General features: G+C 39.3%; 1 protein-coding gene across 3 annotated transcripts in view; it reads right to left on the bottom strand.

The window, feature by feature from the left end:
- dmxl2 (Dmx-like 2) overlaps nt 1-15,959 on the bottom strand; it is a 106,592-nt gene that overhangs the window by 58,196 nt on the left and 32,437 nt on the right. For all 3 annotated transcript variants that reach the window (XR_010898451.1, XM_067419586.1, XM_067419587.1), the window contains exons 10-18: nt 15,652-15,855; nt 15,233-15,495; nt 10,218-10,908; nt 6,201-6,322; nt 5,993-6,082; nt 5,770-5,881; nt 5,560-5,679; nt 4,945-5,175; nt 1,663-3,339 (exon numbers count right to left, since the gene is read on the bottom strand). Coding sequence is in view for 2 of the 3 variants with exons in the window: in XM_067419586.1 (XP_067275687.1) it covers nt 1,663-3,339; nt 4,945-5,175; nt 5,560-5,679; nt 5,770-5,881; nt 5,993-6,082; nt 6,201-6,322; nt 10,218-10,908; nt 15,233-15,495; nt 15,652-15,855 (3,510 nt within the window). In the remaining variant the exon portion in view is untranslated. The remainder of the gene's footprint in view (nt 1-1,662; nt 3,340-4,944; nt 5,176-5,559; nt 5,680-5,769; nt 5,882-5,992; nt 6,083-6,200; nt 6,323-10,217; nt 10,909-15,232; nt 15,496-15,651; nt 15,856-15,959) is intronic.

Here is a 15,959-nt window from a genome sequence, read left to right as displayed (position 1 = left end):
TTGATCCTGAAAGAATTGTATGTTTATTAATTTAATATTTACTTGAATATGTGAACATGACAATATAACATATTGATCTGAAATACAGTGTCTATTTTAAACTGCATTCTTTTATATCTTAATGTGGCTTATACTGCCAGTTAAATGCAGAAAGATGCTAATTGCTTTTAGTTGGTGTAATGACTAAACCTTCCAGCAGGGGGTGACAACAAAACCTAGACCTTAGGACGTCATGCTACATATAAATTGTCTTGATACCACAGTCCCCATTGTTGTGTACCTTAAAATACATCATAACCTTTTAAAACATGATACTAAATGTCACAGCACTTTTGTACAACTAAAAAGTTAAAAGATAGCTGTCAAATGGCTATATCATTAGCTGTTTATCTGATAGATCTGCTAATCATAGGTCAATAGCGAAAGAGAATCACTACCCACAAAGAAATGATTCATAATATCTGGCTGTTGATGTGCTGTGTTCACATTATGTTACAATATAACCCAATGTAACCCTGGTTCCCTGAGAACAGCGTCCTGAGACATTAGCTGAAGCAATAAAACTGTAAAATCACAGCAATCTCTTTGGCCGGTGACAGCCTATCATCATACATCATAATAGTGCGACCAGGTATATAAGGGGAGCCTAGAGAACATCATCCACTTTTTCATCTGAAGGGACTGAACAGGCAGCCCGGAGGCATAGCAAAGTTTTTTCTATCAAGAAAATTTTATTTTGTTAAGAAAAAATGACTGGAAAAGTGCAAGGAATTTAAAAACGTGTTTGTCATGTTCTGACAGGAAAGACAAGAGTAGTTTAAAACCACAAATAACAGTCTGGTTTCTACAACTTTCACTTAGGAGCACAAATCTGCCTTTATATTGGAAAAATAATTATTTGACATTTATCGTGATAATTATCGACTGATATGAAAAGATCTTATCGAAATAATTTTTCACCCATATTGCCCAGCCCTATCTTTTAGCAATCTCTCTTTCAACAGACTTTCTTCAAATATAAATGAGTTTATACATCCCTTACTGCTGATTGGGTTTGAGTTTGTTGTGGTGCTCGATCCGAACGCTTTTTTTCATAAATCACTTATATTAATGCACCTTTAAGTGCCTATAATAAGGTGGCAAAATGGCAGTAAAGGTTCAAGTAAAAGTAAAAGGTAGTTAGGTACAAGAACATGTGAATAGCTAAACTCAAATGGACATCTTGACATCAGCTTTAATGCTAATCAAACACACAAAAGCTACAGGGTAACAAGAAAATTGCAAAGGTGTGTGTTTGATTAGGATTGGAGCCAAACTCTGCAGGGCCATGCACAGCTTCCCACCCCTTCTGTAAAACTTTTAATTCTTAATTTGCAGAAACAAGTATAAAGTAAGCCTATCATAAGTTAAGTACCTTGGTGTAAATACTACAGTTATTTAGAGCTAGCAAAACAATGGTTTGTTCGAGCATCCAGAAAAGGCCAAAAAAGCTCAAACTGGCTCAACAAGTTCTACAAATCCCTCTGAGGTGGGATTTGTTTGATTGAGAGAGTTTGGGGCTGTTTGGGAAACCTGTGAATATTTTTTTTTTCTCAATTTGGACACTAGTGGGGCAGAAATGACATCTTCCAATTTTAAAGTTTGTATGAAAAGAAAACTCACCAGCGTATTGCTTATCCGTGGGTCCTGAAACCTCAGCGCTAGTGGTCGCCACAGTATCAGCAAGAGCCACAAGGAACATCTGCTCGAGACGCGTGAGTCCTGGCAGGCTGGAGTGCATAAGATGTGAAGACAGCACCTGTGCGTGCTCAGGACCAAAGTACGTGGGGCCGTACTGAGACAGGTTAATAACACGAGACTTCTTCTCTGTTTTCTCTGCAGCAAAGCTCACAAAATCGTCGGTGGTGACAGCCGGCACCTGAAACAAATCAGCATACTGATCCTCTGACTGTTTCTGCATCTCAAGTTCTGCCCCTTTTCCAGCTTTTCCCACTTCCTCTCCTGCCTTATAAGATGTGTCCTGGTCTGCCGACAGCAGGGCATAAAGCGGAAGCGGGGGGATGGAGTTGATTTCAGTGTAATCTCGCCCACTGTCTCGGCCAGCAACGATAATGTCTTTCGCTGTGCTACCGGTCACACTGATGGTTCGCGATAAGTGCCTCCTTGCACCGCCTTCACCTGCTTCTACATCCCTCACCACAGCAACTTCTCCAGCAATGCACTTGACTAAGTGCGCCAAGATAGCCTTGGCTCGACGTACCCTTCCGAGGTCCATAAGCTCTAGCAGCTGGGATGGATGGTATTGCGGAAGAGTGGGCGACAATGAATGGGCTGCCTCGAATAAGCCACCATCTTGAATTACCGCTGGGGGGCGGAATGCATCCTCGATTCCCGCACTGCCTTCGAAGACGCTCTTAGATCGCGCTCTGCCCTCATTTGAAACGGACATAGTGCGACCTCCAACGGCCTCTGGGGATAAGATGCTGTTGTCCTCGGAGTCACCTAGTTTCTCGTCTTGCCTCCACTGCGCGTAAACCTGCATCTCACAGTCCATTCCCACCACCAGGATGCCATCACGCACCCAGGATAGGGACACTGGAAGGGATGGGGTGCCGTCCACGGAAGACACAAGGTTTACAGACCTCAGCAGCACCCAACGAGAGCGAATACCCTGTTTTATGCTTCCCCCTAGAGGCAGAGTGACTGCCATTCCATCCTTCACTCTTGTCTGCTCGGTGACAACCCCTGAGATCCGTCCATACATAAGGATGTTGGATCCAACCCCAACCGTCAGGATGTGGGACCCATCTTCTTTTGACAGCCAGTCCAGATGCACAAAGTGCTTGATATTAGGGCTGTCTTTAGTTACAAATAAATCCGACTTGCTATAGACAACCAAATTACTATCCACACTCACACGTGGATCTAGCGTTTTCACAGGTTTGCTAAAATCATCAAGGTGAATTGTCTGTTCTAGGACCCATTCCGAGCCGCCCGTCGACTCGCACTCATAGATTGATACAAGCATGGAGAAGTCCTGAGACATATCACCATCACTCCCAGGCAAAATCTGTTTGAAGGACACTGCAAGTCTTCCTGTGTACGAGCAACTGACAGCAACAGGTCGGCCCGCAACACACACAGAGCTGTCATTGTCCTCTTCCTCTTTCAAGAGGCTCCAGTGCTCCCAGCGATATGAACGCGTCTCTTCGGGGTGTGGTGCTGAGGAGTCCATGTCTACCCTACAGTGCCAGAACCTGACACGTCCATCAGAACAGGTGGTCACAATCAGGTATGGAGCCAAACAAACAGGGTAGATAGACGAGGAGCTCAAGTGGCCTTTGAAAAGAACAACAAGCACAGCAAAAACATAAATAGAGTTGTAAAGTTAAATGAATTTCCATAAATCCGTTCAAATATGAACTTCAAGGATTCCATGTTAATAAAAGTCCCCAAGTGCAACTTTGCATGGACTGAATCAGACTGAAAATTTAAGTGCACTTTTAAGTTGCTTCAACGGATATGTGACCCGTCACGGAAACCTGTGACACAAGTCGGCAGTACTACTTTCGAGTAAAATGAGAAAAACATTTTTATTTTTTTTTCACAATAGGTGGTTTTCACTTTTTTGCAGATCCTGTTAGTTGAGATCACAAAGAAGCCTTATTGGTATATTTAAAAGCGTACAATTTGAGGTTGAAATCGCCTTGTTTTGTCTGTGTGTATTTCAATTCTGGCTTTTGTTATTGCCACGCCCTACAAAGGAATGCGTGGCAACTTACTTATGCAGCGCTCTGGCTGGCTCTAGATGATATAAAAATTCAATGAAGATGGATGCAGCAAAGATTATCGCAGACGAGCTGAACTGTGGCAGTTACACCGAAAATGTTTCGAAGTAATTCAAGCCGGATGTTTATGAACAAGCGCTCACTGATTCTGAAGACGATCTAAGCAACGAGGAAAGCGGCATAATAAGACTGAATAATGACCCTAATCTCTGAGTGATGATGAAGAAGAGGAAGAATATATCGGACTGGCGTCAGAAGAGTTGGACCATAAGATTTCAGAGGCTATATCAGTAGTATTATTTGATGGGGATAAAGTCAGAGAAATAGGGAAAATCCATAACTTTGACTGTAAATGCTACACGAGGAGAAAAGAGAACTCTCTGCATAGGAGACAGTCCTGTAGCCAGAAGCTTTGTCCAGACATTATGTACAATATCCACAAGGAAGACCCCGACAAACAGAAAGTGTGCCCAAACGACTTATTTCATTGGAGGCAACGAGATCTGCAAGAATACTTTTCTTATGGGGTGAGTTTCCATAAACATCAAACTTTGTCATTTTGTGTTCATTCTAAGAACATGTTTAGACCTTCCCATACCTACCTATTGTTATTAATAGTCATTTTAATTGTAATCATTAGCATCATATAAATTGCCAAAAACCTCCATTACTATAATGGGCTTTTAGATGGTAATGCTAGCATCTGCAATCCTTCATTATTATTAGTTTGCGGTCCGATTTTACCTGTTGTGTCTGTCGTTGCTTTGCAACCATGCATATTTACAGGGGGTATGGCTCATCTAAATGAGATGTAAATGAGGCCTATTGTCAATCCCAGCAGGTGAGAATGGCACAATCCTTAGAGGACATTTTCTCTCTTGTAAACGTTTTTAAATCCCTACCTTCAAATGGCCACAACTTCTCAAAATATCATCAGATTTTCATTTTTAACCGACTTGTATCCCTACTTTCCATGATTGGTCACATATACTTTAGATATCAATTTGTTTTAGCTATAATCGTCAAGCCCTCATGCTTATTAAAGAAAGACCTCATGACTTTAAAAGAGGAATAAGAAACGTTCCACAGTAAAATGTTGCACCCCTAAATTATAAGCACTGGTTTATTTTTATTTTTTATAAATATATGATCATACCAGCAGATGGCGTGGCTCTGATAAGCTCCACCCCTGATGGCAGGTCTAGCCGTTGACTGTAGACCAGTTTAGAGCTCAGTATGAGTTTGCTGGCTGACTGCAAGTTGGCAGAAGAGGAGGAACGGGGAAGCGGACTTTGACCTGGAGTGATATCAGGAGATGAGTCAGCATTGTTCTGACTTAAAGGAACCGTCAGCTGGTTCTGGAAAACTTGGTCATTTACTGGTTCTTCTGTAAGGACACAAAAATACAGTAAAATGTCACAATAATCAATAATGATGCCAATTACCAAAATACATGATATATAGAATGCATTTCAGATAGAGGAAGAGAGAGAGAGAGAGAGAGAGAGAGAGAGAGAGAGAGAGAGAGAGAGAGAGAGAGAGAGAGAGAGAGAGAGAGAGACAGATGCAGCAGATGCAACACAACACAGTACAACCAATGGGAAAATTAAGGCATAATTTCCTTGTAAATTATTTCCATCTCTGAAAAGGAAATTAGTCATTAGAGGAAGTATAAGTTCTCCATTCATGAGACTCCCTTCACAGTTTCCCCTCATAAGCTGTCTGCTCACAGCTGTGTCATAGTTTCACAAATAACCCACATCATACGCACCCACACAAGCCTGCACAGAGCGCAGATGAAGATGCCACATCTGTAATACTGATTTCCGATTTGCATCCTTCTCGATAACCACCAGGTAGAACTTCTCTGAGAAAGGAGGGGGCTGGTACTCTAAAAAAAAAAGATAACCCAAATGTAATTTTCTGTGTAAAAAAAAAAAAAAGAAAAACATTACAAAGGCAAAATAAGTCTTTTTTGTACCTTCTGCAGAGGGAAAGCGATTAATGTTGAAATCTGGAAGGTCTTCATGTGGTTTGTATCCTAAAATAAAATCCTCCTGGAACACGTGGAGCAGCTGAGTGTTTGAGCCACACTGGGGGACAGTATACACACAACATATTATTTTTGAATAGTAACAAATTAGTCACACAATGTTAAACAAACACAAACTTGCGTATGCACACAAAACAGATGTAGTCCGCACCTGGTTGGTAATGACATCCAGCTCGATGATGCAGCCAGGTCGGGCAGTGGACTGCTGACTCACAATGTTGAACACTTCACCCACCAGTTTCTAAACACAAAACCAACCATCAGAGATCAACAATCAGTCAACTCAAATAACATTTATTATCCCTTAAGTGGCAGATAAGCATGTTATTCTGATCAAATCTTGTCTTAGAAGCTCTTACAGAGGTCTCTGGGTCTGACAGTTCATCCAGTAGTTTGCGGGCATCCACCACGGCCTGATACAGACGCAGGTTTTTACCATCAGACGCCACAAAGCACGCACTTGCTGAGTTACAGTACGTTCCTGACACAAACACAAAACATTTTTATTAAGCCCATCACAGTAGCAATGTAAATAACATAATTATACAAGATATTTCTATTTTTCGAACAGAAGAATGAGGTTTGCTCAGGCAAAACTCTACATCATGAGGCAAGGGAATTTCTTGGAGTTGCCAAAGGTGTTGCTGTGCGGTTACTAAGGTGTTCTGCGTTATTTTAGGGCATTGCTAGGCAATGGCAATGTGTTCTAGGTGGTTGCTATGTAGTTCCTAGGGTGTTCTGGAGGGTAGGCTAGGGCAGGGGTTTTCAAACTTCATGATGCCAAGGACACCCAATTATGATGAACATTTATGAGGGACTCCCTAAATCTATCTCTATATTTTTATGAAAAAACTAAAACTGTAAGTCATAGTAAGTGTGACATTATAAATACAACATATTGTTTCCAAACTTGGCTATATGTCCAGTAAGATGTTGGATGTTTAAACCTGAAGAACATTTTCAATTAAACATTATAATACAACAAGACAAACATATACAATTCTGGAAAGTATGTTTATGGCAAGAATGGAGAGAAACATTTAGAAAATTAAACAGTTTATCCCTTTTTGCTTTGTCTTTTTATTCCCTGAAATTTTCTGGGGACCCCTTAGAACCTTCTGGAGGACCCCAGTTAGAAAACCCCTGGGCTCGGGCATTGAAGGAGTTTCAAGAGGATCATCATGTCAACACCATTTCCCACTTACCAATGAGGGAATAAAAGTTTAAGTAGATTATACACTCTAAAATAAATAGTCAATTTTATGGTGGGATGAACAAAAACTTTTTTTTTGTGACTAATTGGAATGTTTTCTGAGAGCGACCTATTCTTCCGTGCCGATAGACCCCCAGGAAAGATAGAGTGGATCTCCAACATCTCCAGGATGTTACACACCATGTGAGTATGTCACATTTCAAACACCCAGTACAGTTATGATGGCCTATGTTCTAAGTCTCTTACCCTGGGGGGCCAATGCGGTGCAGAGTTTAGCTCTAAGCCTATTCAAAAACACAGGTAAGAAAATCACAGGTGGGTTTGTTTGATCAGGGTTGGAGCTAAACTCTGCAGACCCTCCAGGGGAAGATTTGAAAAGCCCTGTTTTAAGTACTTAAATGCTACTAATGCATTTATAGACTGTATTCACAGCAGTGCCATAAGCAGCAGGCTGTGAAGGATAGGTATCTCTTAAGTGGGTTGTACTGACATTTAAATGTATCTAGAATAAGACTATTACATGATATAGAAAAAATCTTAAAAAAATCCTAAAAAATACATAAAACGGATAACAAATGTTATTTTTTAAAGATCGAACTTATAAACGTTAGGTATCTTGCATCTAAGGCAGTTATTGCAAATTAAACGATCACAGATAATGGTTTGATGCACTAAAAAAATAAAATAATTACAACTTATATTGGTCAAAAAAAATCCCTGCTATCTCTTGATCTGGCTACTGTGTATAGACCCCCAGGGCCCTGTATTGACTTTTTAGACTTTACAGATTTTCTTTCGGACTAATTGATTAACGTAGACAGAGTTCACTACATGGAGCTGAGATTAGAAATATCGCACCACAGTCCAGTGCAGCTGCGAGTAATCTTGCCAGGTCAAAGAAATATGATCATAATCACTCCAATTTTATAATCTCTACACTGGCTACCTATTAAATTCTGTATCAATTATAAAATGCTGCCTCATTCCTATGACGCCCTAGATGGTCTTGCTCCATATCATGAACAATCTTCTACCACGCTGCAATCCATCACGCTCATTAAGGTCACAAATCTCTGGATTTTTGATGGTACCAAGGATATCAAAGTCTACTAAAAGGGGTAGAGTTGTTTAACATTTGGCTCCTAAACTGTGGAATAGTGTAACACAGGTTAAATAAAGGGCATTATTTAATTTATACCATCTAATTATATCATACTCCCTTAATAAAAGATGTCAATAAGTGATTGACGAGCTCTTGGTCATTTTGCGCTGTGCGTGTCAATGAGCATGCTCGATGACAGAAGAGACCACCTTGATGGAGAGAGCAGATGCGATCGATCAATGTGATCCAAACTGATAATAAAATGGTTGACTTAAACCCTTTTTGAAAAGTACGAGAAAGTTCAAAATCCAATTACTACGATGCATTCTGAGTAAAAAGCTGACTGAATAGAGTAATAAATTCTATTAGTTCACGACGCCATTTTATGATCACGGACGCCTGTAATCGAGGTGCGCCTGTGTGAGAGCAAACAAATCGATCAGAGAGTTTCACCGTCGCCATTGTTGGCCACGTGTCTGTATAAGCGAAACGCTATTGATTCAGAGACCAGGTTTTTTTGTCTTTCTTATTTCTATGTTTTCTTCTCTTTCTTCTCTCTTTTCCTTCTTTCTTGATTCTTGGAAACATGACACCCGAGCGATCTTCTGTGACACCCTGTGAACTTCACGTTTGATGGCGAGCCAAGCAAACCTTTAGCAGAGTAGAAGAAAATACGTCATGGAGAGGACGATATCCTTTCATTTTTCCAGTTTTCTCATGAAGCAAGACAATTCGATCTAAAGAACCCTTAAGGGTGTATGGTCATCCATAGACCAGATCAAGAGACATTGAAACCTTATGAGAACACTTGAGGTCTTTTAAGAGACATTATACCTTCTCTTTGAATATTCTTTTATTTTTATTTTATTTTATTCTATTATTTTTGATGTACTGAATTGACCGGCCTGTGCATATATTTAAGGGAGAAACCGAGTGCACTCAGAGGGAATTTTCAGTCAGTTTTTATTGTTTATTGTCCATGTGATCTTGTAATTTACTTTGTTTTATTTTATTAATTTTCTATATTTTCTTTTAAAGGTAAAACCAATTATATTTCTAATTCTAATTTAATCTTGTGTCTGTCTGTTGCTTCTCGGTATAACCCGCTACCTCCTTAGCGCCCCCTACATCTTCTGACGAGTTCAAATCCTTACTGTATTACACAGTAAGCATTCCATTAAGCTATTGCTAATTCTTAGACGAGTGCTACAATAGCCTCAATTAAAATAATGTTCAAGGCTCAGACACACTCACTCTGTTTAAATCCAGATTAAAAACACACCTCTTTAGCCAACTTGTAATGCAAAGCCTAACATGCTATGGCATTATTAGATTTCTGGGTGGTTGCTAGGGCATTGCTAGGCAACAATGGTAGTGTTTTGGGTGGTTGATGTGTGTTTTGCTAGACAGTTTTGAGGAGTTCTGGGTGGTTGCTAGACCATTGCTATGCAGTTTATGGGTGGTTGCTATGACATTGCTAGGTGGATTCTATGGTGTTCTGGGTGGGTGGCGGAAAGTTTTTGTAGTTGCTATGACATAGCAAGGTGGTTCAGGGTCTACTGGGTGGATGATGGGACATTACAAGGCAGTCTCTATAATGTTGTTATGGTGTTCTAGGTAATGGCTTGGGCATTTTTACAGTTTCTGTTGGTTGCTAGGATGTTGCCATGGTTATTTGAGTGGTGGCTAAGGTAGGCAGTTCTAGGTGGTTCATAAGATACTACGAATAGTTATAAGGGAATTGCTTTGCGGTTGTTTGGGTTACAGTTACGAAACCACTACAAAAGTGTTCTGGATGGTTGCAAAGACACTGTAAGGTTATTCTGCTTTATCATCTGTCAGAAAAAAAAATTTGATAGCTCTGATCATTTAGAAAAGTAATAACATGCTTCTCCTTAAAAAAATTACAATTTGAGGTAACATTAATGCCCATATCACTGTGCATACAGATCAATGTGTAGGGGTTTGTTTAAATCACTTTCCCTAACTATAAGCAATAGCAAAGTGCACCAAACAAAGTTTCAGAGGTTGGTATGAAAACAGCAGTGGTGTTAAACTCACCGAGCACTGAGCTAGGGACGAGTGTTGGCAGCCAGGCCACATTGGAGAACGCAGATGTGTGGAGAGAGTTGATTCGTGCTAGCTCGGATACGCCCCCTGTGCAGGACAGTGGGCCGATGTGATCAACTCTCCAGAGGATCAGCTCACTATAGATCGCGTTTGGGTCGTGGAACGTACGCGTGGCTGCATTTCGCAGTTGTTTGCGAGGAAAGCCTCTCATTGGCCTGGTGGGTTGAAGAGCCACCTCATCAATACTTCCAGATCCAGAGGATGGCGTTAACAGTGCATTGTGATGTGATGATGTTAGCAGCAAAGGAAGGACCGTGTGACAAGCCAAATCATTGAGATGGAAACGGTGTCCGCAGTAACGGAACTTGTGCGAAACTGTGAGGACGTTTGAAAAGGCAGACTTCTCTGCAAAGGTCACGGCCCATTGGTTGAGCGAGCCATCTACATGTTTAGACACCATCATGACAGCAGGGCCTATGACAGCAGCAAGAGAGTGTCCGTGAGCACCAAGCCCAGCGGACGCAGATGCGCTCTGATGAAGGCGCCGCTCACTTCGCTTCTCCTCCAGAGCAATGCAGCTCTCTTGGTCCATGAACGTGCATGCGTACATCATGATGTTCTTACTGAGGGAGTTAGCATCGCCCGTGGGGAACGCCACTGGAATACGAGAGGAGAAGGACACCTGAAGAAGAAAACAAATAGATTTTATTTAGTTTATCAGGGTAATTATTTGTAGTTCGCCTATATTAGTTTTTTAATGGCTTTTATTAACATCTAGTATAGGGTGGCTGATATTTATGAATGAATGCACATTAACGTCATACCTCAAAACAAACAAAAAAAAAGGTTTTATTGATTGACAAGCTATGAAGACATTTATAGTAAGACATTTTATGACATTTAAAGCTGCACTGTGTAACTTTTTTAGTTTATTCTTAGCTAAAAACACTTAGCTCTTTCAAAAATATATGTGCTGATTAATGTATATTTACTTCTTTCACGTAATAAAGTATTCTAGTAAGTTTATAATATGCCATTGAAAATACATACGGGTGAGGGGTTCGAATGCCGGTTGCCATGTTGCCCCTCCATCTTGAAAGTACATTAGCCAAAGAAGGACATACCCGTAAATTCAAGCTTCGCCTTACGCGTTTTAACACTCCATGGCACCGTGTCGAATGTGAAGAGGGGGATTGCTATGTTAATCTTAGACTAAATTAAGTTAAAACGAAATCGGAAATGAGAGGAACAGAAATTAAAATTCACTAGATGGTCATCTAACATTTTCACCGCTAGATGGGGGAAAATATCACACAGTGTAGCTTTAATAAGCACTTTTCCGATTGTATGTTTTGATTTTTTTCACACAACACGGGTATAAGCTACAGGTAAACATGTCATCTGGGTGGACAACTAGGGCTGGGTTGACAAAATCGATTTCACATTTTTAACTGATCTTCATTTTGATGAACCGAGATTTAGTCTATGCTGTTCTCAGTTTATGCATGAACAAAACATCATTAAACCTTATTTTAGCACGCTTAACATCCAGTAAATGCAATAAACTTTGTACTTTATTATTAAACAAATACATGAAAAGGGAAAAGTCTGAGCTATTCTGTCGCAATTTAAACAATAAATGTTATCTTGACACTAGCACAAAATAAACATTATGACTGACTGAACATCAGAAGGTATGTTAAAAGAAAAAGTACTAGGGCTGGGTTAAAAGTTAACTTATTTGTATACAAACACTTAAATTACACTCAATTATGTTTTTTTAAAATATAAATAACAGTTATAAGATTAACTTTACAATTACATAATCATATTTCTACTTCAATTCGTTTTTATAAACAAATAAATGGTGGCCGTCATAAAAACTTTACTGATTTATTCATACAAGCATTAAATATTAAATAACATGAAAAAATATAATACAGAATATGTAATATGGTGCATATATTTAGCAAAATGCACCACTCTAGAGTACATTTTTCTAGCTGACTAACAAGTTTATGGACACTGGATATGTTTTTTCTGAGATAAATGTGACGTTACATGACATTGACGTCTTCCTGCGGTTGAAACACAGATTGAGCAATTTCATGTGACATGATACGGATATCAGTAAGTTGTACTTTATCTTTTAACACTTTCAGATGCTCATTCATGTTTATTTTGTGCTGTAACTGGTATTAAGGCGGAAGAGAAGATCAGTTCATGTGCGCTGCCGGTCGCTTATTTTGAGCTGAGCTGCGTCAGAGTGATATCACGCCATAGTGCCAAAACGGTATTTATGTTTTTGAATTTTGTAATAAAATGGGTGTAATTGGAAATCGAAGACTTTGTTTCATATCAATAGTAACAAAGCACAAAGATTATTGTTAATGAATGGGAGGCGCGCTACAATGGTCCGTTCATTCATCAACTGAAAACAGGATGACTAATTGATTCTTGGGATTTAAGATTAATTTGTACAAAAATAAGAATTGATTAAAATCAAGAAATCAATATTTATTTACCCAGCCCTGCAACTTACAACAAATGACGCAATTGCTCAATCAGTGTTTCAACCACACAAAAAAACAGCTTGTAAACAATGTCACATAACCAGGGCTTGACATTAACACCCACCAGCCCACCAAATGCGGGCAGATTTCAGCTGTGGCAGGTAAGGCAGCCACTCCCACTAGCAACTTTGGTGGGTTGACTATAATTTCAGCCATTAGCCAAATGAAATGCCAAGATCTTCGCATCACAAAATTACAATTCAATTAAACACAACAGAAGCATTCTCTCACGCACGCACGCTCTTTCTCTGTCATACTCACGATTAGTTCTCCTTGAGGCTGAAAAGTAGCACACAGATGTCAATGTCCATCATGTGGAGAATCTCGCATGAACACGGTCGGTTATAGCTTAAGTGTATGTGAACAGGTGAGTAATAACTGAATGTGTCAGAATATTAAATCCATGCATTCAGCAGCCCAATAAATACCTGTCTGACATTAATGTTAAAGGGTTACTTCAGCGATTAGCATAATGGCTTTCAATCAGTAGAAACCCAGGAGTATTTTCGAATGATCGTAAACATGAATATATGATCGTGTTTTAACTTCTCAAATTAATTTCTATTAAAGTTAAGCTTCCAAATGCATGAACTGAAAATGTGCCTGACTGAACATGTGCTGTGAATGTATATATGTATAAAACTTTATTTTTACTATTGTTTTTGTAATTTGCTTTTTGTTTCTTTGTTCTTTTATATAGACTCACAAAAATAACTCCTTAAGTTATTAAATTAAATTTCTCATATTAGCCAATGCTCATATTGCTCATCCCTTGTACAAATGCACATACTGTATCAGCCGAGCTGATATACAAAGTAGTCTTGATTTGGGTGGTCACTCTGCATTTGAAAGTTTGAAAGGGTTTTAAAGGGGTGATGAATTGAGAAATCAACTTTCCCTTGAGCTTTTGATATATAATAGGTCATGGTAATATAAGAATATCCTGTAAGTTTCAGAGCTGAAAACTTTCAGTAGCCCCGCCCACCGACTCATAGCGCTGCGAAGAAGATAGCAAGATATTGCGCTATTCCTGGTTGTGGAAGAACAGTCGCTGCAAAGCTTCCTTCAGATCCTAATATTAGAAATGTGTGGTTGAACTTAAGTTTTAATGAAGTTCCAGCTCACGTGGGGAAGATGGATTTGTAGAAATTTGAGATTAAAACTTTGAGATTAAACCTAAGTGCTTCTATATTGGGTCCGACAGGAATGGTGCTACACACTTATGTGAGTAAAACGTGTTTTTATATGTAATAGTATTGCATTGTTATAGATCGTTTTGCTTATGTGTATGTGTCTAACAGAACATACCTTTAGCATGCTGGACTCTGGACTTTAGTTTTCCAGACAGAATACTAAAACGTAAGCCAGTCAGCAGGCCGATGAATCTCATAATATTCCATTCTTGTTCTTCTATTCTCTCTCTCTCGACTTGACATTTGAAGGGCGCGTGCGCCCACGTGTGTGAGTGTGTGTGTGCGTGCACGGTTCCGCGCTTATATCGACCGATCGTGCGGGCCATGTAATACAAAAAAAATAGTCCAATCAATCGCAGTAATACAAACAAATCATTGTGTTTGTTTGATAAAGACGTTAATGAGCCCTGTGTTCGAGATAATCATTCCTCCCTCATGTGAAATGGAGCTGAAGCTCATTAAATATGCAAATCTTATCCAATCCTAGCCGTGGTCGTTTACTTCCAAGTCTCCAGTGACACACCCATGAAACCCAGCATTTTGGAGAGAGTCTCAAAACCAGTGTAGAAAATAGCCTATTACTTATTAGTTATGATGTTTTTGAATGTAAAAACCACACGAACATCATTAGTTGAACTTAGACAACAGAATAAAAAAATAAAAAAGCCAGTTCATGACACCTTTAAATCTTCTAAATCAGGTAAAATGACTCAAAATCAAGTAATTTGAGCATGCCTGTGTCAACTTTAATCGTATAAAATGCAATTTCCAAACAGCAAAATTGTGGCCAGTGAAAATAATGAGTGGCTAGTAAGTAACTTTGCACACACTGCACGTAATGATACATTTGCCTCAGATAAGCCATTCAATGTCCACAGCTCATTAGTCATCTAGAAAAAATAACTCGAGCGGATAATTTTGCTAAATATATGCACTATATTACTTATTATATTTTTACTTTACCTGTTGGCTTCATTATATAACATATGTTTGAATAAATTAGTTATGAAGTTATTACAGTGACACATTTCAAAAACAAATTGAAGTAAATAATTCAAAAGTTGACATTAAACTACATGTGCAATTTAAATGTTTATATGTAACAGTTTTACTGAATATTAAATAAATGTGATTTAAAAAATATATACACAAATGTAACTTTTTTTCTTTTCTTTTTTTCAAAACAATTATTTTTCATTTAATTCTGATGCATCACTAGTCATAACCATGAGTGTCTTACCTGAACCTGTCTGAAGATGCCAGGTATGAACTCATCCAGGTACTTGACGTGCCAGACGAGGAAGGATCCGTCGTGTGGGTGAATGGTGAAGAGCATATCTGGACTCTTGTTCCACTCCAAAATGAGAGTCTCTAGCTTCCGATCCAGCAAAACGGAAGGCAGAGGAACACTGCTGCTTGAACCGGGAGAAGAGGCCTTGGTGCTACCCTCCTGATCTCCCTCCTCATGTTCTGACGAACCCTTATCAGACATCTCATCCAGATCTAGCAAAAACAAAAAAGCACATCAGACAATATAAATATGCAGCAGTGAGTGTTAAAGAAACAATAATGCTATTGTTAAAAACCCCATTCATTTAGGCAATGTCTGTTAGCTTAAGAGAAAAATATATGCTAAAAGATTTATTTATAAGGCATTACCAAAGTCAAACTTGGGAGCTCCCTCCTGATCAAAGTCCTCAGTGCCTTGTTCCAGGTGCTGCTCTGAAAGTTTGCGCAGCTGCTGCATGAAAAGGTCCATGGAGGTGGTGAAGCTCAGATCTTTATTATTCAGCCAGTGAACCACAAACCCTCCGGTGACATCCTCTGAGAACAGGCCCGATCCAGCCAACGCTGCAGGGATATCTAATGACAGAGAAAAATATAATGCCTCTGTCCGTGAGTATATTTTTTGATTTTCAATAAAACATTTTTGTGTATGCCTAAATGATTATTAGGAACACCATACT

This window comes from Pseudorasbora parva, chromosome 16 (genome assembly GCF_024679245.1).
Source record: "Pseudorasbora parva isolate DD20220531a chromosome 16, ASM2467924v1, whole genome shotgun sequence".
In the NCBI taxonomy this organism is placed as follows: domain Eukaryota; kingdom Metazoa; phylum Chordata; class Actinopteri; order Cypriniformes; family Gobionidae; genus Pseudorasbora; species Pseudorasbora parva.
Note: the sequence above shows the minus strand (reverse complement) of the source record. Positions and strands in the feature narration are given on the sequence as shown.